Genomic DNA, 25,294 nt, shown 5'->3' with positions numbered 1-25,294 from the left:
CAGTGATATCGTCACCGTCCTCCCCTCAGCGGGTGGAAAAGGCCTGGGTTCGAATCCCGTCAATGACGCGAGGAACTTTAATGGGCTTTTTTCACTCCGTGGCTGAGTTAGTTGGTCTCAGGCGTAGATAGCAAGGTTTTTTGCCCCAGTAACTGGGGTTTTTTCGTCCAGCAAAACAGGCAAATCAACCATAGAACATACGCAATTTACAGACACAAATACGGGTTAATGTATTTAATTACGGGTAACCCTAAAATAATAATAATAATAATAATAATAAGTCGCCAAATGGCGTTTGGCAGCTGTGCTGCGTTAAGTCTCTTTTCTTCAATGTTGAGTCGATTTCAGTCCAGTCGCTCATGGGGTAAGCCCCGTCCTTGTGATTTTCACTTTCTTGTCTGAGGGTTTTTCTCTGTAGTAACTCCACTGGATAGTATTTTATGGTCTTGTACAGTTTAACTTGTGGTGGTCTTTCGTCAGACACGATTTATGGTAATTAGCAGTTTTCTCCTCTCGAAGAGGTCCTGCGCATATTGAGAAAGTGCTCTGTATTCCTCTTCTGTGTCAAAGAAGTGGGATTCCAGTCCTTTCGGAAGGTAGTGTATCTTTGTGATCAGGATGCCTCTGAGATCTTCGTATTCTGGGCAGTCGTAGACCAAGTGGTTCCAGTTCTCGATCTCCCCACACGTGCAGTTGGGGTCCTGAACAAGGCCGAACCCAAGCAGCTTCTCCTCAAAGAGACCATGACCAGTAAGGAACGAAGTCAAGTGCTTCCCCGGAAAGTACCAGGCCGGTTGCTTGGAGTAAATTTTGCAGAGGTCGGGGAGGAATTTTCTTGTGATTCTCCTTTTGTTGTATCGGTCCATCTTTGTTTCCACTCCCGAAGTAGGTAGGCCTGTAATCGGACTTTTTCTGTTTTTGTACTACTCGCTGGGTCAATTATGAAATCCTGGAAGGTGGCAGCAACCCCCCCCCTGGCGTGCAGGAAGGCCAGGGGGGTAGCCCTTGACCTCCTTCCGATATGCATATGGCTCCTGGATGAGGAATATATCGATATTTGCCTCGTTCGCCTTCTTTGTGAGTTGCGCCGCTACTATTATCGACCATTGTGCGTTCAGTTGTATGAATTTTACCCTGTTAATGTTATAGGATTTATGGTGTGTGGCCATAATCTAGTCTCATTTGAAAAGTGTTTTTTGTTTTACAGTACACTGGACATTCGCTGTTCCTAATTGCTATGCTGGTAGTTTATGGAATTTGCAATTGGCTTGTCTTTATTCGGACACGTGTTGAAGTCGTGGCCACGTTCTACACAGTGGCTACAAGTGGATTGGGTTTGGGCACAGGTATGAGTTGTATGCCCAAATCGGCAACATGTGAAACGCTTAGGGACAGCTACGTGCTCCCTAAAGCGGTGACTGCCCCAATTTATAAACACTTTGTCGGTCTGTCTAAGCGTGCCCCAGGCAGCTGGTGACAACTCCACGACCCAGTGGTAAGTATTTCCTGTTATGGCTTTCGTCTTGAACTTGGGAATGATCAAGTTGGCGGGTTCTTCTTCCGGATGTGCGTGCTGGAGGTTTCTGTGACACGCTACTCCCATCACCAGCATTCCAATTACCGACGAGTTGCGCCACAGTCGCCCTTCTGTTGCCACGTACCATCCGGGAGAGCCTTCGCTGACCTCGATGAGGCGTGGTCGTCCAACTCCTCGTCGGCGGTTCGTGGGTTTTCTCTCCTTGGACTACTCTCGGTAGGTACTAACCACGGCTGACCGTGAGTATCCCACCAGCCGTGCCGTTTCGGATATGCTCTGCCCATCTGCGCGATTAGCACAGTGGTATCCTCACCGTCCTCCCCACACCGGGTTCGAATCTCGTCGATGACGCGAGGAACTTTAATGGGCTTTTTTCACTCTGTGGCTGAGTTAGGCGGTCTCAGGCGTAGATATCAAGATTTTTTAACCCGGAAATTGGGGTTTTTCGTCCAGCAAACAAACAAATCGACCATAGAACACACACAATTAACAGACAGAAGACACAACACGGCAGATGAACTTAATTATTCGGGTGACCTAAATATAATAGTTTGGTTTTTTTTTGGTATTTTTTTGGATATGCTCTGACCCAGTCTGGTCATTACAATTTGGCCATTCAAACTCGATTAAGTCCGCTGTCTTTCCCATCTGAAGAACAAGAGTAACACTGATTAACGTAGCTCAGTATCGGGTGTTGTTTATACCGTCTCCCGACTCGCTAACACGCCGTAGTTCACCTGCAGTTGCTTCGATTCGCGTAACGACTCGCTGGTCATAATGTTTTGGCTCATCGGTGTATGTCATGTGATATATTTTCGAGCATATGGTATCGACTTCTGTAACGTTACCTTTTTGGTAATTCTTATACAACCCCATGAACGTCCCTTATACCTGTCCGAAGTTTCTCGCTCTCTCCTCATTTCACCGTTATTTTATGGTACACAACCGTACCAAATTTTCCTGCTACATCGCAAGCACCAGCTGCACCCAGAGGCTGACTGATTCAAAAATTCTTTCCGGAGAAAACCTGTAGTGGCGTCAAACTAGTGTTTATGGCCGTATTGTTTATGGCAAAACCGCACTGGCCTCCATCGGGCTTTGGCTTCCGTCCCAGCGGGGTTTCCCCGGTAAGTCTTATGGCCAGTCCGCCCCTGGTTACACCACACCACGTTTTCTACGTATTCTGTTAATTTTGTAGAGCAGTGTATATAGGGTTTGGTTGGGCGACTTTTGAAAGATCCTGTATAACTCACTTCATCAGGTTTCTTGTTAGGGTTCCATCCATGATTTCACTAACATTTCAGTGGGTCAAAATATCCTGATAATATTTGTTGGACTTTAATATGAAGGTATTGAAAACCAGTTTTATGTGGAGCAGCAGTTCCTATCTGGAGAATATTCTATTATTCCGCTACCCTTTCCGATGCCTATGGATGACAAGATGAAAAATTGTACTGTTTCATCCATAAGAATTTATCATTTAGTTTTCAACAGGAATGCGTCTTATTGGAAAATCGTCCACATAAAACGGCCGTCTGAATAGGAAATGATTAAATGTTACATAATGTAGTCCTGTTTGTAAGTCATTAGAACGAAGCACACGTCAGGCTGAAAATGAATCTCTGAAAACTGGTTCTCAAAACTGGCCTTCAAGTTTAAAATTAGCAAACAATCCGCGAATGAGTACAGCTGACGGTTTAGAACTCTTCTCTTAGGTCGATGGATGACTAGAGTGTGTGTGTGTGTGCCAAGGCACGAATGGCTCCAGTTTTTAATATTATATGCCTTTGTTAGTGTTTATTCTAATGAATAACACGTAATTTATTAAAAATAAATAAATAAAAAACTTTTCATCTCTATCATACCGAGATAAACTTGAAATGAGAGATCCTACTGACCTCCAGCTGATATGAGTATTGTGAAAAATCGATTTTCTAAAAAAAAAAAAAATAATAATAATATATATATATATATATATATATATATATATATATACATATACAGTTATGGGGTTATAGTATAAGAATTACCAAAAAGGTAATGTTACAGAAGTCGATACCATATGCTCGAAAATATATCACATGACATACACCGATGAGCCAAAACATTATGGCCAGCGAGTTGTTACGCAAATCGAAGCAACTGCAGGTGAACTACGGCGTGTTAGCGAGTCGGGACACGGTATAAACAAGGGTGTCTCAAAAATATTGGTACAAACGTTTAGGGGAGGTAGGTAACATCTAAAGGAATGTGAATCGCATAGGAACCCATAACCGGAAACGTCACCGTAAGTCGGTAGACGGCGCTGTTCATCAGTTCCCGAGAGGGAAAATTTCTGGTTTACTCATTCAAACAGTAGTCGCCGCACGAAGAGCATGCATCGATATACGAACTGTGAGCTGGCAGACATGCACCTAGTGTGTGGATTAGCAGAGGGCAATGGACGAGCCGCTCAACGAATTTATGGAGAACGCTTCCCAGACAGATATGTACCGGATAACCGTTTGTTTGCGCGTGTGCATCAAAATTTGTGCGATTATAGGTCATTTAGAGGTAACAGGAGTAGTGCGGGCAGACCACGTTCGACGCGAGCTCCCGCCATGGAAGAAAGTGTGTTGAATGCCGTCCAGAATAATCCTACTACCAGCACACGTGCCGTTGCCTCTGGTTTAGGAGTGTCTCGTTGAAGTGTACAGTTGTCTGGCAAGACGATTCCTTACACCCCTTTCATCTCCAAAGGGTTCAGTTACTGCTCCCCCAAGATCATCCTGCACGTGTGGCTTTTGCGCAGTGGTTTCTCCAAGAAAGTGTTCAACAAGACTTGAACTGCCCACACATGAGCACAATGTGCTCATGTGTGGGCTCACGACAACCACACAGTGTGCGTGCGTCCCCATGCGGCACAACATCGCTTCGCAATAAATGTGTGGGCAGGTATGGTCGGTGACTGCTTAGTCAGCCCATACCTGTTTCCATCCCGCATGAACTCCGCAAAATATCGGATCTTTCTTGAACAAGTTCTACCAGGGTTACTTGACGATATTCCAGCAAATGTGAGACGCAACATTTGGTTTCAACATGACGGGGCGCCTGCCCATTATGGAAGGTGTGTTCGTGACCATTTGAACAGGCGTTTTGGGCGTCGATAGATTGCCCGGGGTGGACCCGTTGCTTGGCCCCCACGCTCACCTGATTTATCGAGCCTCAATTTCTTTCTGTGGGGGGGGGAGCTCAAATATATCGTGTATGAATAGCTTGTGGAGATGGAAATGGATCTCGTGGCGAGACTCGTCTGCGCTACTGTCAAAGAAACTCCAGGTGTTGTTCGACCGTGTCCGCCAATCCATGCTGCGTCGGTGTCACGCATCCATCGCGTCTCATGGTGGAACCTTCGAGCATCTGTTGTAACATCATGAAATGCATCCATCTCATACTCCATTGTTAATATTATGTCAAATAAATGTTTGCCACTAATTACTGTCTTGTGTCATTTCTGCTTCTACTTTCCCCGTGACGTTTCCGGTTATGGGTTCCTATGCGATTCACATTTCTTTAGATGTTACCTACCTCCTCTAAACGTTTGTACCAATATTTTTGAGACTGCCATTTTATTAGGTACCTTTATAACACACAAATGGTTCGTCCCACAACGTTGCAAGTCACATGACCACAGTTGTGGACATAAATGCAGCAGAACAATCTATCTAGTATCAGTTAAGCGTACAAATAGTAGCAAGAATGGGGAAAAGGAGTGATCTAATGGGCTACGAACGTGGCATGGTATGAGGTGCAAGACTTAATAAACAAAGCAGCTCTGAAACTGCAGTTCTCCTGAACTTTTCACGCATCACAGTTTCAAGGGTGTATCGAGAATGGCGCAACGAACAGAAAACACCAAATGAACGGTACTCCTGTGGAAGAAAATCGCTTGTTGATGAGAGAGGTCAGAGATTGTTGTTGTTATTATTCAGTTTAACAACACAAGGGCTACTAAGGCCAAATTGTATCTGTTCATCGTTAATTCACAAAAAGCATATTAAGGTTAGAGGAGGATTGTGCAAGCAAACAGGCGGGCCACAATGTCGCACACAACGTCAGAATACAACCTTGGTGCGCAGAACAAAATATCGCAACAGACCACCTAGTGGCACTTTGTCACGAATGGGCTACAATAGCCGACAGCCACATCGCGCACCTTTGTTATCAATGAAGAACAAGAGAGCACGCCTCCTGTGGGCACAGCAACACCAGCACTGGACTATCGAGGATTGGAAAACAGTTGGTTGGTCTGACGAGCTGAAGTTTCTGGTACATTATGTTGATGGAAGGCTCAGAATTTGGCGAAAACAACATGAATCCATGGACCAAGTCGTCATGTCTGACGACTACTGTGCAAGGTGGTGGGGGCAGTGTTATGGTGTGGGGAATGTTTTCTTGGCACACGTTGGGTCCATTGACACCCATAAATTTACGTCTCAATGCCGCATCGTAATATATAGTGTATAGTGTGTTGTGTCTAACGGCACCAGGGGTTTCCCCCATCTCCGCATCGTACCTAAACATCGTTGCTGACCAAGTGCATCCGTTCATGTTGACAGTTTAATCCCTAGTCAGATGGTTACTTCCAGCAGGATAATGCGCCGGTGCACAAAGGCTGAATTACTATGGAATAGTTCAAGGAACATTACAATGACCTTTCTTTGCTGCAGTGGCCCTCTCAGTCCACGAATCTCAATCCCATTGACTATCTTTGGAATGAGCTGGAAAGGGCTGTTCGCTGCAGGCTCAAGGAACCTGCAGCTGTTCGCTGCAGGTTCCTTGAGATTCAACCTCCGTCGAATCTCAAGGAACTGCGTGACACACTCATGTCTGCATGATACTCCATTCCTGCACAACGTTTTCAGCATCTTGTTCAATCCATACCTAGATGAATTGAGGCTGTTTTGAAGGCCAAAGGAGGCTCAACACGCTACGAGGTAGGTGTAACTAATAAAGTCGCGGCACAGTGTATATGTAATAATAAAAAAATAAAAATGTGTATTTTGGCACTACTACTGGTTAAAATCATCAGTGACTTATTCTTTCATATATAAAACAGATTTAACACACTATACAAAGGAACATAAAGAATATGGGAATTTCGTGCATAGCTTAAATTACATGAATGCAGCGCGACAGTGTCGTAATTTAAAGGTTATGAGTAAATACCAAACTTAATTCAATATCGAATCGGGTCGCCTTTGTTTTGAATAGCAGCAAGTGTGTGGCGCGGTGTTTTAGTGAGTTTTGGTCTAAATGTAACCATGATTCTTCCAAAATATCGCATAGCTGCGACAAAGTTGAAGCATGAGGATTCATTGCCGAATAGCTTCTCAATAGGCATTCTTAATAGGATCAGACACTCTCAATAGGATTGACACATTCTCAATAGGATTGAGAGCAGGTAAATGTGGAGACCATGTCAGATGGTGAAAATCCGTGTCATGTTCTCAGAACCATTGTGAATGATTCTGGCACGATGCGTTGTTTCGTTGTCATCCATAAAGTGGCCATCGCCTTCAAGTTAAAAGTGTAACATTACAAGGTGAAGTAGATCTGATACAAAATTCAGGTACTCCCTGGATGACATCTGACCTTCCACCGGTATTAAAGAAAGCTGCCCGTGCTAACAAAACAATCGCCATACCATGATACCAATTCCAGATGTCCTGCTTGCCTTGCCTTAACAAGGAAAGCAGGGTCCATCACTTCTTGAAGTTCTTGCCACACTCTCTGCCTACCATCAGTGCAAAACAAGCTGTATTATTATTCGTCTGACCACATGACTTTCTTCCATTGTTTCACTGTCCAATCACGACGTTCACAGCACCTATGCAAGGGGATTTTTCTCTTTTTCTCTAAAACAAATGAATTCCAAATAGGCAGACGACTGGCAATACCCAATTTCTTCAATTCCCTGCGCGTGATATGAATTAAATACCACATTTCTGGGCTGAATTCAGATGTCATTTGCTGCACGTTGCACTTCTTATTTTTCTGTACAGTTCCCCCTTAGATCTAAGTACGGCGACTTCCCTCTTGAAATATTGTTTTTCTGACACATTTACGCCTTTCAGATGCGGAAGAACCATTTTTTTTCCAGTTGTTAAAAACTTTTGAGATGGATGCTTCTGAGATCCAGTTATGTATTTCGTTTATTGTATCGTGGTTCCTGTTAAACATGCACCCATGATAAGACATTTTTCAAAGTCTGAGAGAATATGCGTTTTCCCCATTCTGTCTTCAAATTATTGCAATCTAACAGCCTGTGCAATCATTGTACTCAAGGAGGCAACACGTCATCAGCCCACGTCAGAGTTTTCTTTGCATCTATTCGCATTTATTCTGTGTGAGACTGTCTTAATACAAAGGTTCGTGTTTTTTTTTTTACAAATGGTTATTAGTCAACCTTTCAACAGCCTTATCTAATGGCCTCGGAACTGAGGTGTGGTACTAGTTCTGGACTACTTATTAGACGAATGTCTAATAAGTCGTCCGTATTTCATAAGGCTGTTGAAATGTTGACTAATAACCATTTGTAATAGTTTCTATCGCCTTCTCTTAGTCGATCTCTTTCCTTTTTTCTGACTTAGCCAGTCTCGAGATTTTCATCCAGCAGATCAAGAAAACCATCTGTAGACGATGCAGCATTTTGCAGATCGTGAGGATCTGAAAAATGTTTCGTATCAATTTTATATTTTCTCTGTCATTAGTTCTGAATTTCTTTTATTACGAGTGCAAAACTATTTACTGAGAGACAGTACGAATCAGGAAAAATTTTCAGCCTCGAATTTCTGGTTTTTAGATTTCCTGGTTGATCGAAAATATAAAATATCATTTCTTATTATTGTTCTCAATAATAAAATATTGTGATCGACAAAAAATAAATATATTTCTAACTCGCCTTCAAAATTTTCCCTTCCATGTTTCAGAGTAGTAAATAACAAAAATCTATCAGCCTTTCTGTCTCCATGCAGCCCACTCGATACACAATCGCTTATATCTTAGCTTCCAGAAGTGCTAGAAAAAAATAATAACAATTTACCTTTCAGAATTAGTGCCATTGTACATAATGATCAGAATATAGAGAGTATCAACTTTTGATTCGTATGAGGTCTGGATTCAAATCCAGTGAGAGACCGGAGGAGGAGGATGTATCTTAAATTATAAAATTGTAGCTAACTGATGTCAGGCCTAAGGAGTGGAATTCCCTCCTATGAGTTACTCCAGATATTTCAACATTTCAATCCGCACTATTTAAAAATCAGCCTGTGAACACGGACACACACACACACACACACACACAATAAATCAAATAGTATTTATGAATCGATGTACTGATCAAGGTGGTCGATGAAGTAAAAAATCTCCCAAAACAGCTGTTCACCTGGAAAATGTCGTTAGAACAAAATTTTAAGGGGATAATAGGCAATAGCACATTATTGTAAGAAAAGCACCTTCATATTTTCTTTTCTTTTAAATTATTGTGTAGTTTTGGCAATTAAAATAGTATTGCTACACGTTCAAAGAAAAGAGGCGAATACGCACTAATAAAACTACAAAGTGCGAAACCACGAATATAAATTTCTGCTAAATGTCAAAAATTCTTGGGATTTTATTTCAGATTGATTTAGACTCATCAGAAAAGTCACGGTGATCGCCAATGTGCTTTCAAATGGCATATTGGAGAAGCAAGACAGGCATTACCTTAAGGTTATTCCTTCATAAGAGATAATCTTAAAATAATGCAGGTTAATGGTGGCTGCAATTCTTAGGCTTCAGTAATTTCCATATGATAATGCACTTTGATCAGTTTTTGTTGAAATTTTCATATAAAATTATCTATATAACACCTTTTCATTTTCTAGTTTGCAATTGCAGGTCATATGTGTAGGACTCGGAGTATAAATATGAAATTTATTTTAAAAAATATATATATATTTAGCTAGAACTTGTACCACTATTATGGCACACGCGTTTGAGTGGTAAATGCGGGGAATATGGTACAGGCGTGTACTATTATATTCTCCGTGTTAAAACACTTGGCTACCGATGTCAGACAGCATCTAAATTCCAGATGAAACTCTTGTAAATTCTTTCCAAAGATTTTCATGATCTTTTTATTTCCTGGTAGCTTTTTTTCTTATTTCTACTCCCTGAAATATTCGACAAGAAGTGATCCATTCTTCTGTTTTTGCAATTACTTTTTACATTTGGATTTAAAAGAATATTTTCGTTATTCATCTTTCATTTCGAAGAAAATTTCATAAAAATACATAAATTTGCTTTTCCAGTTCCCACGAATGGATTGAAATCTGGAAATGACTGCCTATCTTCCTATAGTCCTCAGCCCTTTCACGATTTTAACCACGTGTCATTGAGAAAAATTGACATTATGACTACGAGAGCATTGCTTGATGATTATTTTCACTGCCTTTTGGTTAAATTGGGAATTAGCGTAATAAAAGCATCTGTAACTGGAATTTAACACAAAAAACAAACAAAAAATCTAGACTTTGAATATCTCCAGTATTGTTATAATCGGACTAATTTACGTTGGATCTTTATGTTCACGCGTCACAGACATGTGGTTCGATGTGCATCTGCGCAATTTTGTCGAAGCAACAGTATAAAAGATTCTGATAAAGCGGTAGCCAGTGATTCCTTGGGTTAGGCAGGACTACTGCATATACCTGGTAAGTGAGAGTATGTTAATGCAATTGTTCTGTAAGATTTGTCTGCGATTATTTTCATAAATGTCAAAAGCAGTTTTGGGGCGTTTTTTTTTAATAATTTTTATTGTCCCATCTGAAGGAGATCCTCTACCTAGTAACCTTTAAACAGAGGGCAGTTTCTAGGCTAACTAATTCCAACAGCTAATCACTTCTTTAACACCACACAACTTGACGCTTGTAAGGTGCTTGGGTTTATGGGTTAATTTCTTCTAGGAACACTAAGAAATAGTGCATTATTAAATACTTTAGTGGTGATAACATTTGTTATTTTGTTCAAATATTCATGAATACTTCACAGCAAAAAAGGAACTTACAGGATGTTTTAATGTATTTCAGATGTGGCTTCTTATACTGCTTCCGCTTGTCGCTTCCTTGACGGTAAGTACCCTTTTATTACTTCGACACCCTTGATAAACTAGCTCTGTTTAAGCGATTTTCCCACCCTTAAAATCTGTAGTTGGCAAAGTGAGATTTTTCTCTTGTCTTCCCTGCCTTATTTGGCAAAAACAGTTAACCGATGGTTATTGAATTGCCCTTTGTTATTTTAACGACCGCTGGCCTTCACTAATCAGAACTGATGTGGAGAAGGTCCTTACCACTTCCTTTGCGGTTAATCAAGCAGTTTCATATGAGTATTATCCCCCACCTCAAGGATAATTTGCATGGGGTAAGTTAATTTATTTTTTTTTGTACTGTTATTACGGTGTGTTTTTTTTTTTTTTTTTTTTTTTTTTTCCTCCCCCCAAGACCGACTCGTTTAGATGTTTAGGCATTTAAACTCTAAGCTGGGAAAATAGTGTGACGTTGGAATAAGCTTCCGTAGTACAGAAATTTTCGTATAACCTTTAGAAATTCAGTTTAAGTAATTCTTGTACTTCGGTATCTCAACTTGTTTTTATTGAACTGCATTGCAGCACCATGGACACTCAAAGTCTCTCTCAGACTTTGAGGCAAGACTGCAGGAGGCTGCTCTTGATGTCATCAACCAACACATGAATGATTACGATTTCAGTATGAATTTCGATGAATCTCTGGTCCCTCTCCCGACTCTAGGATATAGTGCAAAATTCATGCGCTCGTACCTGCCGGACTCTGGTGTGGCTAATAGGGAAGGTAAGTGCTTCACCTTCATATAAATACTTTTAAAGTGGGGGGGGGGTGGAAAGAATCAGTGAGTTAAAGAATCGTACTAACTTCTATAAAATGTTTCGTGGATGACGTTATGCTTAAAAGACAAGTTTAGTTTAATGTTATTTACAAAGCCGAGGTAATGTCAGAAAAATGTGTCAAAACTGTCTCTGCAAATGCTAATTGAATTAAGTTTTTTTTAATCCATTAAATAAGAAAACAATTTGCTTTCTATCAAAATTACTCTGAAGATCGCTCACCATCGGTGAGAAACACGTAGAGGTACAAATTCAATTAGTTAATATTGAAACTGATGCATTGTTTAGTGCTTCTTCTCTTGTTCAAATAGAACAAGTGAAATGTGAATTTTATTTACAAGGACATGCTGGTGTCTATAAATCATTCAACTGATTATGAAGCTCGATTAAAATTGTAACGGTTTGCTGCATTTAACAAAGCAACTCAATTTCTTATTTTACAATCTGATTTCAGTAAACCTCCACATGGAAACCTTTGGAAGAACGTCAAGACAGTAGCAGCCTTAAGTGTTTTGCAGAATCTTGAGAAATTGAAGTCGCTGCCTCTTCAATCTAGTCTTAAGTCTCGTGCAAAAAAGTTTGCATGAGTTAACTCTCATGCAAACGTTTTTGCATACACCTTGTCTTTACGTTGCTCCATACAAAAATCCATAGGTGTGATATCTGGGGAACGAAGGAAGCCATAGAGGGAGGCCATCCCGGCCGATCCATCGGTTAGGAAGTGTTTATTGAGAAATCGTGCACATGCAAGCTCCAGTGTGGTGATGGTGCCGCCTCTATTCCTGATAGGTATGAAAGTCAGTATCAGATATAACACGCATAGCTTCTAGCTGAGGTGCAGCATAATTCGAGCATATCTAGTTATTTGTGGAGTTCAGCGTTTTCGTGGAAGAAATTCCCTAATCAACCTTAGGAATATCACGCTCAGTGTTCACGAAACGAGTGGAATATTTCAGATTCCCATATACGACAATTCCTACTTTTACCGAACAGGTGGAATACTCCACTTTTTCCAGAAAGTGTTCATCTTAGTCTATAAGGTTGAGAATGTGACAGCGAATTTCTTTTGTGGTTTGCCGTGAGGCTTAATTTTCTGGACGATTTACATTTTAAAGTTATACTCTTTGCAACCACCCTGTGCTATGTTTACTCATAGTATTTGTAGCTGCAGGCTTGCCCGGCGGATAGCTTTTGTAGTACTTCGGCTTGAATTTCCGAAACTATCTGCAGATACACTAGGCCTACCTGCCCTTTTCTGGTGCGCAGTACACTGTCAATTTAACTGTTTCAACCATCGCCTCATTGACTGTTCTGTAGGTGAACCTTTCTGCAATTCCCGTTGTAGAATCTCTACAGCTATTGGAGATTGGGTATTCCACAACACGCACATTGCTTTCTCTGAACTGTCGCCGTTTTAATGCTGTACTGTCGCAATGTTTTCTGGGATTAAGGCTGCCAACCGCATGAGGAACTCTAGTTGCTTTGATAACGGTAACAAACCATTTTAAGATGCCTATTACAATAATTTTAATCGATCTTCATATTCAAATAATTTTATAGACTGTACTACGAAAGAGCGCATTTCTTGGTATAACGGCGAGTAGAACACGAGACATGCATAACCCTGCAACTTGCATGATTGTGGCCACTCGGCTACGGTCCTAGAATTTGCCAAGGGAAATCTCTGCCAAGATACTTAAGTAGAACTTTACTTCAGTTAGCCTGGCCAGCAAGACAGACTGTTCAGACAATCTCGAAACTTACTTCAAATAAGGCAACTCTTAATCTAAACTAGAGCACCATAAAGTACTCTTCAACTTACGAAACAGCTTAAACTAATTCAAATTTCGACCGAAAACTTCCGGGGTACTCTGCAGTAGGCTACTCTAAACTTGACATTCATAAGCCCTTGCTTTTCTCCACGAGAAATTAATCTAACAAACTGCGTTTTCCTATTTAACTTCGACAGTTTGTCTCTACCTTTATGTTAAGGAATAATGTATTATCATTTTCAGGAGTAGTGTTCTCTAAAATGTTATTTTTGGGAAACGTCAGTAGACTGTAGTCAGTTACTTTAAGTAACTCGTAGACTTCTATTAGCAACTAGTCTATATGAAACGTGACTTTCTTTAGTATATGGTTACTTCCTATTAGTATTTACGAGGAGTTTAATACTGATCTCTACCCCTTTAGTAATAAGAATTTTCCCACCAGTTATAGTATGCGCTTGATTTCATTACAGAATTGACGATCGACTATATTCGACAAGAAACCGCACTTGTGAATATCCATATCGACAGATGGCGTTACGTTCATTTTAGGAATTCCGATTATATCCTGGCAATCCAAAAGGAAAAAATCATTTTATGGAGATTAAAGTTCGGAAGTACATCTACCTTCACTTGGGATGCAGAAACTGCTTCATGTTCCTACGATTCTTATTATGAAGGCAAGTATCCTTTAATCTTTGTTCTTAACAGTATGAAAGTCACTTATCTCGGCAGATAAGTTGCCGGCCCTTGAAAGATGGCTGCATCCTAAACTCTGGATACAACATTTCAGAACATACCACCATAGTAGTCTAATGATAACGTAGCCATTCGCTTGCTCATCTACGACAGCTCGGTATTGAACTAAACACCACTAAGCTAAAGAAGCTGCTTTAAGTCTAGTGTAAGTGTGAGAAAGCATTTCTATTTAATAGTGGATACACTAAAATTATTTTTTTAAAATAAAACGCCAACTTATGGTTAATCTCTCCGAACTAAACTCAATGAAGACTTTTATAGCAGTGCGATAGAAAAATTAAATAGCAAAAAATTATCTTAATTTAATATACAAAGTACTTAAATTTAATACTAACTTTTTAATCCTACTTTTTTGCTACTGAATTTCTCAATGAAACAATAGTATATTTAATCAGCACAACTAATTCTACGTTATTGTTTGATGGTTCCATAAACGTCATATTCTAGGCATGGTTGGAATCAAAGTAAATGGTATATGCTACCAAATGCAGAAATCAAAGAAAACCCATGCAATGTATAGTTCCTTTCGTTAAATCTGAACACCATATTTCAGTTCTTACCATGGTCACAATCTGATTTTGCCTACAGACCTCAATACATAATTTTAGCCAGTCCAGATAACATTAATCGCAATAGTAACAAACGGAATTATTGCAAAATTGTCTTGCCACCTTCAGAGGTGGCACTAGGACCGGTCCTCAACTGGAGATCGAAAAAATGCGAATAAACTTTCGTAACCCAAGGTACTTCTCCTACTAGGAGTCAACTAAGTAGCAATTTGGGCGATTAGATTAGACTCAAGAAGCCCTAAGTAGCTGAAGGGTATCCTTCTGAACCCAGCTAATCCTACAACTAATTTCAATGGAAGTTTATTGACTGTAGCAGTTTATTAGTTCGCAGGTGCGCAAACTTGCTATTCTGACGTTTCATCTGCATGATATTAAAGCATACTTATTTATCAATTTGTATTTGCTTAACTATCATCCCTTTCCTTCCTAGGACGCTTCGTCGATGCTATTTTATTCACCCGGTATTACAAGCATGTGCAAGGACTCTACCTGGCTGTTCTCTCCGTGGGCAAGAAAGGAACAGATGTTAAAGTTCACGAAGTAACGGAGGAAGAATGCTTGGAGGTATGTTATTGAGCGGTAGGAGAATTGGCGGGACCAACCTGCCAATCGTAACACGTTGGTCAATGACATTAACAACAAAAGCGACTTATATTCATGTCCTTGCCGTTAGCCATATAGAACAGTCGATTATCAATGGCCATGCATTTGTAATCCATAAATCCTAACTACCATCATTAGATTTCAAATTTAACGTAATTCATTAAATAGCCACATGCAAATAAGACAAAGTATCACTATCTAAATTACTATTTTAGTAGAGAACCTAAAGTTAGGCATGTACCTGTATTAAATGTTCCTTTGCTAAATAATACATAAGGCGGAAAGGATTTTTTAAATATGAAAAATGACCTGGGCACAGCTAACAATTTGTTATAGGTCCATTTCTGAGTCATCCATATTTTCAAGCTGATGTTTGGGTATCGCTTCAGTAATGAATTGAAGCATATTTTAGACTTCTAAACTTCGTATAATCACTTAGACCATCGCTCAACTAGCTTTTTCATTCAACTAATCTTGAACACTTTGCTTTCAGAGCAACGCTATTTGCATATTCCCCAAATCGTTTAACTCTAGGACAGTTACATCGTTTTAGGGAACATTCAAAGTTTTTTCTAAATTCGCACTAACATTTTTAGTCTTCTAATAACTTAATTCATTTGCTTCTGGTAAATACTAATCCGATGGTAATTCGAGCCTGAAGTTAGGGTTGAATGTCGCGCAGCTCTAAAGGATAGATATTCATAACACTTAAACTGTATAGATGCTAATATATCCCGCCATATCTTATGGAAACTTCCGTTCGAGGATCCCGAAGGGTGGTAAGAAAAACTCAAGGCAGGCTTAGTTCAGCGAGGGTATCATTGCTACTGGCTAGATTTACCTTTTTTACTTTCTTTAAACGAAGTTTGCCAATTTCATGAACTTGTTTCCCAAAGTTCATATTGAACTAGCTCGATCGCTTCTGCTTGATTTGACTAACGTTCACTTCACCTTTTCACTGAAGAAACTTCAGTGAAAAGTGACTTATGCCACTACAGTGCTCAAAATCAGCTGGATGACTATAGCGCCACGCTACTTCACAAATCGTGTTTGCCCTAATTCCAATAAAATCGCACTTTTTGAAGTGAAACTTCTTTAGGCGCGCGCTCTAGACAGTTTTCAGATGGGAGTAACTTGCGTTCGTGGATTAACGAAAATGTTGCCATAAGTAAACGCATTACAGGCATTCTGAACAGCCAACTATCGTACTTGGATAAATGTCGCGGTTCTCGTATGATCAGAGTTAAGCGGCGTTAGTCCTGGTTAGTAGTAATTGGGAGGGTGAACAGCTGGGAATACCAGTATAGTTTTTTGCCTTTTTTGTTAACCTGTGAAATTCTTCAGATTTTCATGTATCTGTTAATTGATAAGGTAAAGTATAAATCTGTGCTTTATTTCTTTACTTTTTATAGCCTGGGGATAATATTCCTCCTGTTTTCTCTTATTAGAATCGCCATTAATTGAACGAATTCGATTCGTAAAAGGTAATCACAGTGACCGGCGCGCTTACTACCTATTGTATAGGGAACGGTATTGTGCTATGGAGTTGTCCCTCATAAAGTGATTTTATCGTACACGGAACCAATCGTAAAGCAGGCTCCATTGTAGTGAGCGTTGTAAGGAGTATAGTGGACGTATAAGCAATGCTTCCTTGGATTGACAACAGACAGATTCATCCTTCACCAGGCACGAGCGACGCATGACTCAATCAGTACCCATACTGATTGCGTCATCCTATTTCTTTCGTCATTCTCAACCATATTTAATAAATTGACGGAAAACTTAATTCAGCATGTCTAAGACTAATAGTGACGTGTTCTAAGGAGTATAGAGTACATGCACTATAACCACTTCCATTGAATACAAAGATCAAAGCTATTTCGACAGCGGAAGAAATTGCAGCATGCGATGGAATTGAAGACGGAGATGGTCCATCCACATCTTCAGTCTATCTCCCCAGAAATGTTGAAGTGAACTTGGAGTCATGGAAGTTGATACTGCAAATGAAACCAATGAGTCCTCGAAGCCCAGTCGTAAACGAAAACCGATGGAGCCAAAACAACTTCCAGAAGTAACTCCATCAAATCACTCAACATGTAATACACTGCCGGAGCAGTAACGATTTTAACACCGAAGCACCCACGCAGTTTTTAAATGTACATTTCTGGATAATAATCTGTTCCGTGTGATTGGCTTTGGTTCAAGAACGGTGACGTTTCTAGCAGCTAGAGATTACTTTCTTCAAACATTTCCAAATGAGGATATAAATCAAGAACAAAGTGATTCCGGCTCTATCGAAGTCAAATGGTTTTAAATATCATCCGATGCCACGGCACTTGCCGAAACTAGATTTGGTAACGTCTCTTATTTCCGAGGCTCCCATCCATGCAGATTCGTTGCTTGCGGCATTCATACGGTCAATACGGGATCCTCTGTCAAGTGATATGTTCGCCTCAGGGAAGTTTCACTTGACTTCCGCTATGCATGCTCGACAGAATTATTTTTTTTGCACTTGTATTGAAATAACGCTTCGGATTAATTTTCTTAAGTGAAATATCGACGCAAAAAGCGCCCATTCCTGACGTTTATAGCAGCATTCTGGAAGGTAAAACGTTAAGCATACAAGACGCTGGTTTTATTCCGAAATATAATAGCTCGACTTGTTTTCAGTAGGCCTTACTACTTCTACAAGTAGCCCAATTCTAGCTAACATCGTGTGATTTGGTGGATTATTTTCCGTAGTTCTATACTGTTTCGAGACGGACAGCTTTGGATAATTCAGAACTTACTCATGCATTCTAAAGTAGCATTTTCATCGGTTGAAATTATTGAATACACTTCTTCATAAGGATCTTGATGATCAAACAACTTCAATTCCGTATTGCTGCCTCCAGACCAGTTGCTATAGTACAAACAACCTAAATTCCACTCACATTAACCTAAAGACTTGTTTCCGAGTTGGTCTCGAACAGCAATTTCATTGTCTTAGTATTTACCCCAACGTGAATATCTGGTATGGAACGGAACAAATTTTAATAATATACCCTTCCCACACACGCACACATCCTATTTCTAAAATACTATCCACAATCTAGTTTTTTCTTCAGAGTGACCTTAAGATTTCATTTGGTATGAGCGCTTCCACTTAGTAAGTTCTCTAAATGCTAATTATTTCATTTGTACAGGTGACTGTATTCGAAGTGGGACCATCTGCTGTCCAGTTGGCTCATGTGGAATCCCAACATGGTGGTGCTGTGGTCATTCTGTTTGCTGACGACGTTGCACAAACTAAAATGCGTGTCGTTCAGAAAGGTAAGGACAAAGCTACTTTAACTTCCAATTTGCTTTTAAGTTCAACTAACAATCTTCAAAGGAAGAAAAAATTAAGTTCTACTTCAAACCGTAATAAGCTATCATCTACTCCAACTTAAGAGTACTTTCAGAACGGGAAGAAAGTTCATCAGCTGTATTTTTAAGCTGCTGAAAAATTCTGCCTCCTTAGCTCATTGGATCCGTCTAAAAAGGCGGACTTTACCTTTCTGTCAAGTACTGAGCAAAGTAAAGACAGCGCTGCGAACTATTCAAAGATGCCGACAGGCAGGAAGTACTATCCTAGCACAATCACTTAAGTTACAAGATTCCCTAGCTCAAAGACTCCAGAGTTTATTAAGGAATTTCTCCCCATTGTAAAAAGAAACAAAAGGCCTAACTCACTGCATCTCCTCGCTATGCAGGAGAGGCAAGCTTAGACTTCTCTCTCCTTGATCCTCATTTCCTTGCGATACTCAAACATTGAGGCCATCATGGTTACCTGCAGGAAATCGATTACTCAGCACTTCCAGTTGCTAAGTGAAACGTGTATGGAAAGATAAACGAAATATCTTGTTAACATGTAATTTAGTACACCTACTTTAGCAAAGAAAAAGAAATTAACTTCAATTGATGCTTGCAGTCATTGTTTGTGGAGTCTAGAGAATTTCCTAACCGGAACTTTATAATTAGAATCCTTTCTGCTACGATAACTGAAGAAAGCGCTAGTTATATTTTCAGTAATGACATAGTACAGAGCATCGTCTACGTGCGCGACTGCTACAGAAAATCCTAAGAGGATAACAAGAGAAAAATCCAAGCGAAGACTTAACTCGCACTTTAATTTCTCGTAAAGTGTTTAATATTGCGTAATCGTCCAACTCCACCAGCCCTCTTTGGACAGGCCAATCTCTCGACGCGTTGCAATCATTCAATTAGACTAAACATCATTGGCCTTAGTGTTACTAATATTTCTTTAAACCGGAATAAAAGGTAATGAACTGCTAAATGTAGTATTAGCAGCGGGCCCTATTCATATCGTAATTTTTTTTAACAAGTGCCAAGTCGTTCTACGATGCCACTTCCCATTGGTTGAAAGTGAGTCTTCTGTTTCTGCATAAGAATTAAGTATTCTTCCCAGAATTAATTCTGGGAAACTTCAGACACATGGTAAAACGAGTGTTAATATTGTGAATCTAAACCTTCTACAACTTAAGCTATGAATAAAACCATTCGACTTGATTTCAATGTCGCACTAGAGGTGACAAATCTCTCCTCACTAGACATCTCATACGCCTAACTTAAAATAAAGTGTGCGCCAATCTGGTTTTCATAGATGGGAAGGAGGATCGCGTTGATCCTCCTAGCGAAGGATCGACTGCTTACCAGCTCAAAATGAAGATTATACCTGTCATCTCACAAGCAGATGCTGCTAAAACTTCCTGCACCAATGTCAGAAGCAGGATCTGGCAGTGAGGATGTGTTCCATGGAGATTGGAGCCCAGTGATGTCCACGAAAACGGCCTCCAAACTGATACCAAATCTTACTTTAAACAAGTAATATCCCAGACCTCAAGAACAGTTCAATTTTATGAACATAACCTTTGTTCGACGGCCGCATGAACGTGACAAACTTCTCAATTGCATATTGATACTGCATACACGCTGTTGTAGATCGTGTTTTTATTTGCTCTTGCTTATCTGATCATCAGAGATAGCTGTGTATACTATTGCGAAGCAAACTTGTCAATTCATTGTCGCACACCTTAAATTGAATTGATTTTTTTGGTTAAAAATAGCATACAGGTAAAGGGCATGGCTTTACACACAATCATAGAGCCAAGAATTCCTTTTCACATCCAGCGATTCTTGCAATCATGTTCAAAGCGTTGTCAAAACTTATCAGACAAACCTCATACGCCTGTCAATTCTGATTCCAAGCTATGTTACTGTTTTTGCACTCTTCCCAGCTGATGACTTCATCCCAGCAGTGTTACCAGGGTCATTGTGCTGCAGTGCCGACTTCCAAGTACTGGGAGTCGATCATGCTTCAGCCTAGGAGTCGTGGGATGTTAATAGTGCACAATGAAGGAAGAATGGCTTGGTCTCCCCGGTGTACAATGTTATCGAGGAAAGATTCATAATGCTGCTGGCTCCATGGCGTCTGTCCATAAATATGGATGCTGTTTTTAGTTATGAGTTGGTTTTTTCTTCTAAGCTACACTGCATGTGAAACCATGGACTAAATTTTCTGATTAGTTTTTTGCGGTGAACGCAAGATTCTAACAGGGCAAACTGAATACGAAGAAAAGGAATATTGAACTACTACTTCTACACTTGTTTTTTTCAGTTTATCTTAGCTGCTTTTTAGTTCCTTCTATCCTAGCTTGCGCGTTCCTTCATGCTCTTCAATTTTCTACGCTCGCTACTGTAGTTTTCGTATCGGAGAGTATGCATTATGGGTGCTAAACAAATCCATTGCCCGGCATCCACGTGCCAGGGATGGAAACTAGCCTGCACCTTGTGGTAGACGGCAGTGGTCAGTTGCACAAAACAACCGGACATTACACTGCGCTGCACTTACACCACTACGTCAACTAGCCTTTATCAGTAACTACGCAAAACATGCTGAGTTGCGAGAGTTTGGTTGGGGCTGCACACGCTTCATTTATTAAGTAAAGCGGCCCCTAGCAAAATCTGGCGAATCCGCCATACCATAGAAATGGTACAGTACACAAATTTCACACTACAAATCAACTATACTGTGCAATAGTCATCCCTTCAGCTACAGCACAATAACCTGGACAAGTAGGTTATAACAGAAACCGACGAAGAGTCCACAGACGAGCACACAACAATAAATAATAAAAATTGGCTTTTGCTTCCAAAAACTTCAGAAAGCTTTCTCTTCTCATGGAGAAGGAAACTAGCCGGGTAAAGTGAAGCAAGAATCTGTGCACAGTTAAATACAGCTCAAGCCTTTTATAAGGAAACACTCGGCTTGTACAGGGCTTCTCAATATCCTTTGCAACAGTAGGATACGAAGTGTACAATTTGTTTTGATAATTTGTCTACCGAGAACTGACAAGCATTATTCCTCTGACAGTACAGCGGCATTGGAGAACCGGTATTCATCCCAAGGATGTATTAGTGGGAATGGTTAATGTCATCTGAATTCGTCCAATCCATTTTCTAAGTCTTCAAGCTTAACCATTCTGTTCTATTAAGGTAATTACCAACTTGACTTAAGTATTTGCCATTCTCTTTTTCCCCAGGAAAAAGCTACTCTGGAAAATATGTGGAGGTTCATGCCTCATCTCCAGTTGACCTAGTAACATCAACCATCAATGGATATGGCTACATTGCTGTTACCAATGCTTCAGTGTGCGAGATCTTTCGACTGGATGAGTTTGCTCAAAGTACATCCTTGTTCGACAGGTAAGACACTATATCTTAATTTGATTCTAAACTTACAAGAAACTGCCGTATTCGACTCGTCACGTTAATATGCATAGTGATTTCCTTGCTATACTTTGTTTAGGAAAGATTTCCTAGAAAGTATCTGCCAGTTCATTTTACCTTTTTTATTTCTTTTCAGTCTTCATGGAGTAGACATCGTCGATTTAGAAAGTTTTCGGTTTGGATTCGAAGACTTCCTGGCAGTAACAGAGCGAGACCACCAGTCGCTGCATAGATGGACTAACAACGGGTTCCTACGTACTTACGAATTTAACGTTTATAACGCTCTGCAGTGGCATGCTGCTAGTCTGGTTGACTGTAGAGATGACGTAGTCCTCCTGCTTATTACAAGTCAAGGAGTAGTGCTCTTCATCTGGCGTGAGGGGAGATTCATTAAACTAGAAAATGGTAAGGTTATTCTTTAAAATTTTCAATGTATCGGCAGATTTTAGTACCAATGATTGGATTGCAGTTAGCTCGTTTAAGGAAAGTCTAGCGATAGGGTAAAATCTATAGATCCCATTACATTTTGAGATGTAGATAGCCACGATCACGTGGCACTTGCTCTGTTTGTGGAGTAAAAGGTTCACCTGATATACAACCTTTCTTACATATCTAACTCGCCTGCAGAAAATCAGACTAGTTTACAACATGAAACTATTCTTTGATGAAAGTGTTCCAGAATCCAAACGAAGGACTGGATTCGGTGTCAACTTGGGAATATTGCAAGGAATATTGCCAGCAAGTTTGATTTCATGTATTCCGAACTATATTTAGAATTAATCCTATTTGTAATTATATCCTATTTATCTCTGCTTTCAAGGAAATTTTTTTAATATTTGTAGGGAAAATAAGCATGTTTGAATCCCTTTCAAGCACTTCATTTTGAAGGTATCAATTACAGACTGCGAATTAATTAAAGCTTTTTAGTTTAAAGCAGCTTTTTATTACAACGGGGAGAACCGAACTAACTTCGTTCGGCTTCCTGGCCTTTGACGTAGAGCTTACCGATATGACTATCATTTATGCTCGGTGCCAGAAATTAACTCCTAATAACACTTTGATAAAATTCGCTGACATACTGACCACTACCCCCAATTTTACAACCTATCCTTGCCATCTGACGGCATTCAACTAACAATTACCTTCACTCTGCGAAGAAGTTTATTAAAGAATACTGATAGATGATTTAGAAAAGATCGTTTGCTATTCCAAACGATCAATACTTTGTGCCGCGTACTATAGTACTACAATCGAGAGCACTTGCAAACCCCTTGCAAACCCATTCCGTGACGGGAAGAATCGGGTTCTGTAGGCACTTTTCCGATGAAATAAGTTCTGCTTAAAGGTGAAGTGCCATGGTTCCCTTTTGAAACTCGCTTTTAGGACAACTTGCACCCGCTACATTTAAACTAGGTCAACTTCCGCTGTTTTTCTCAATTCTGACTATATAGAACTTAAGTGCTGTCTGTGATCACCGCACTTCTTTTTCAGTGGTTCCTGATGACTTCCAACCAAAACCCTCAACTCTAGCATCGTTTACTTTCAATGAGACGGTGTTCACTATATCAACGGACAGATATTCGTATGATGCCAAAGTTTACTCCATCCACACCTCGCTATACAAAGTACCAGATCCTGTCATTGTCCATACTGGAGAAGTGCAAACAATTATTCAAGATATGAAGGTAAGTTTGCAATTATACACAGATTGCTTTCTATTATAGTAGAATCATTTTTTCGTAGTTACTGTGTCTAATAAGAAAAACTTTAAATGAATCTTTAATGTTACTAATGAACTACTTTTCAGAAAAAGTTTGACGATCAGACGGCCATGCTACATGAAATATCTCAAGCAATTGAAGATGCAGTGCATCCAGGAGGACTTCCAATTCTAGCAGAACAGTCTATTAGAAACCTACGGGTTGCGTATGATACATTAGTAAAAAATGCCTCCATATTAGGTAATGTAGTTTGGCAGGCATCTCAAGGAACTCTACGTGACATACAAGAGCAAGTTTCATCACTAGAGGTCTTGGTTGGATATTTAGAAGAAAACATTAAAGGTAAGACTTAATAAATGAGCATGATTTTCGGGTTAAGAACCATAGCATTCTATGGGTAATCGACGGATTTAACTTAAGTAGGGTAAATTTAAATTAAGTTAGGTCGAAGCACAAACTTGTTTTGTGCTAATTTTAATAGATCTTAGAGGTTAACTTGGCCAACCCAGAAGTGAAGTACTAAGTGAACGCCAAATACGGTTAATAATATTTAAATGATTGTGTAAGAAGTTTAATGTAAGAAATTTAATCAGTCTAAACTACCACGTTATGTGGTCGTTTAGATTCATAAATAGAAGCTCAACTTGCTCGGCAAACTGACTCAATGTTTACGTTGTGCCTAAATATTTACCACAGTGGCTTTTTGGTTTAAATCTTTTCCTGTGCACTTAATCCCATCTAAGCAGTAGCTGCTCTGCTTAATGTAATTCAATTGAGCTAACAACAATCTTAATTTTTAGATATTGCAATGGTGGATGAATCGGCAGAGATCACACAGCAAACCACGATTTATGGTCGTGTAATCATTAACTCGCTTTCTGCTGAATCTCTAAATATAGAAACGATTAATGGAGCCCATATTCCAACCCTCCAAAGAGAGATCTACAGGTAAGCAACTTATTTAGATAATTTATCAATTATCGCGTACTATAGCACTTAAATCCAGTCCGTGACGGGAAGAATCCAGTTCTGTAGAAAACTGATAGCTCTGAATTGTGCAATGCTAGGTTTAAAGCTCATCTTCACTAGTACATGTTGAAACACCGATATTGCAGTATGTTCTTATAAGGGAAAGAACAGGACCAACAAATTAAGATAATTAGAAAAACTACAATAATATTGACCGACTATATTGAAATAAGATCTTAACGTAGCTGAAGACGGTACAAACATGAGCCTGGAATTCCTAACTACTCTAGGCGTTAGTCAATAGTGGCTATAGTAACTAACAAATGAATAAAGTAAGAATGACCTAGTTCACCCTTGGTAACCCATGCGCCTTGCCTGTATCTGAGATTTTTCTCAATCTAACTTCAACTTACAAGAATTCTCTACTAGTGTGAGAAACGGTGTTGTCCAACGTAATTCTGGGAACTAGTATCTTATACTTGATAGCTCACTTGAGCTAAAATTCGGCAGAATTTTAGCTCAAGTGAGCTAAAATAGGGTGAACTCCTTACCACGACTGCAAAATGATCACGGGAAAGATTTCGGCACCATTTGTGCTCTTGGAGTTCCTCAGAGCGACTTCAACTGTGCCCCCATTTCCACCTATCCGATAGGCT

General features: G+C 39.8%; 1 protein-coding gene across 1 annotated transcript in view; it reads left to right on the top strand.

Moving 5' to 3' along the window:
* The first annotated feature begins 11,230 nt into the window (after nt 1-11,230).
* The window catches only part of LOC150088542 (uncharacterized), a 37,306-nt gene continuing 23,242 nt past the window's right edge, over nt 11,231-25,294 (top strand). The window contains exons 1-9 of the mRNA XM_090370224.1: nt 11,231-11,424; nt 13,720-13,926; nt 15,005-15,138; nt 18,363-18,489; nt 21,762-21,924; nt 22,085-22,353; nt 23,440-23,633; nt 23,756-24,011; nt 24,470-24,617. Coding sequence (XP_090226350.1) covers nt 11,304-11,424; nt 13,720-13,926; nt 15,005-15,138; nt 18,363-18,489; nt 21,762-21,924; nt 22,085-22,353; nt 23,440-23,633; nt 23,756-24,011; nt 24,470-24,617 — 1,619 coding nt within the window. The 5' untranslated portion in view covers nt 11,231-11,303. The remainder of the gene's footprint in view (nt 11,425-13,719; nt 13,927-15,004; nt 15,139-18,362; nt 18,490-21,761; nt 21,925-22,084; nt 22,354-23,439; nt 23,634-23,755; nt 24,012-24,469; nt 24,618-25,294) is intronic.

The sequence above is a fragment of the Mastigoproctus giganteus genome, chromosome 3, assembly GCF_048544385.1.
Source record: "Mastigoproctus giganteus isolate SK-2022 chromosome 3, ASM4854438v1, whole genome shotgun sequence".
NCBI classification, from domain to species: domain Eukaryota; kingdom Metazoa; phylum Arthropoda; class Arachnida; order Uropygi; family Thelyphonidae; genus Mastigoproctus; species Mastigoproctus giganteus.
This window is presented reverse-complemented; position numbering and strand designations above follow the sequence as displayed.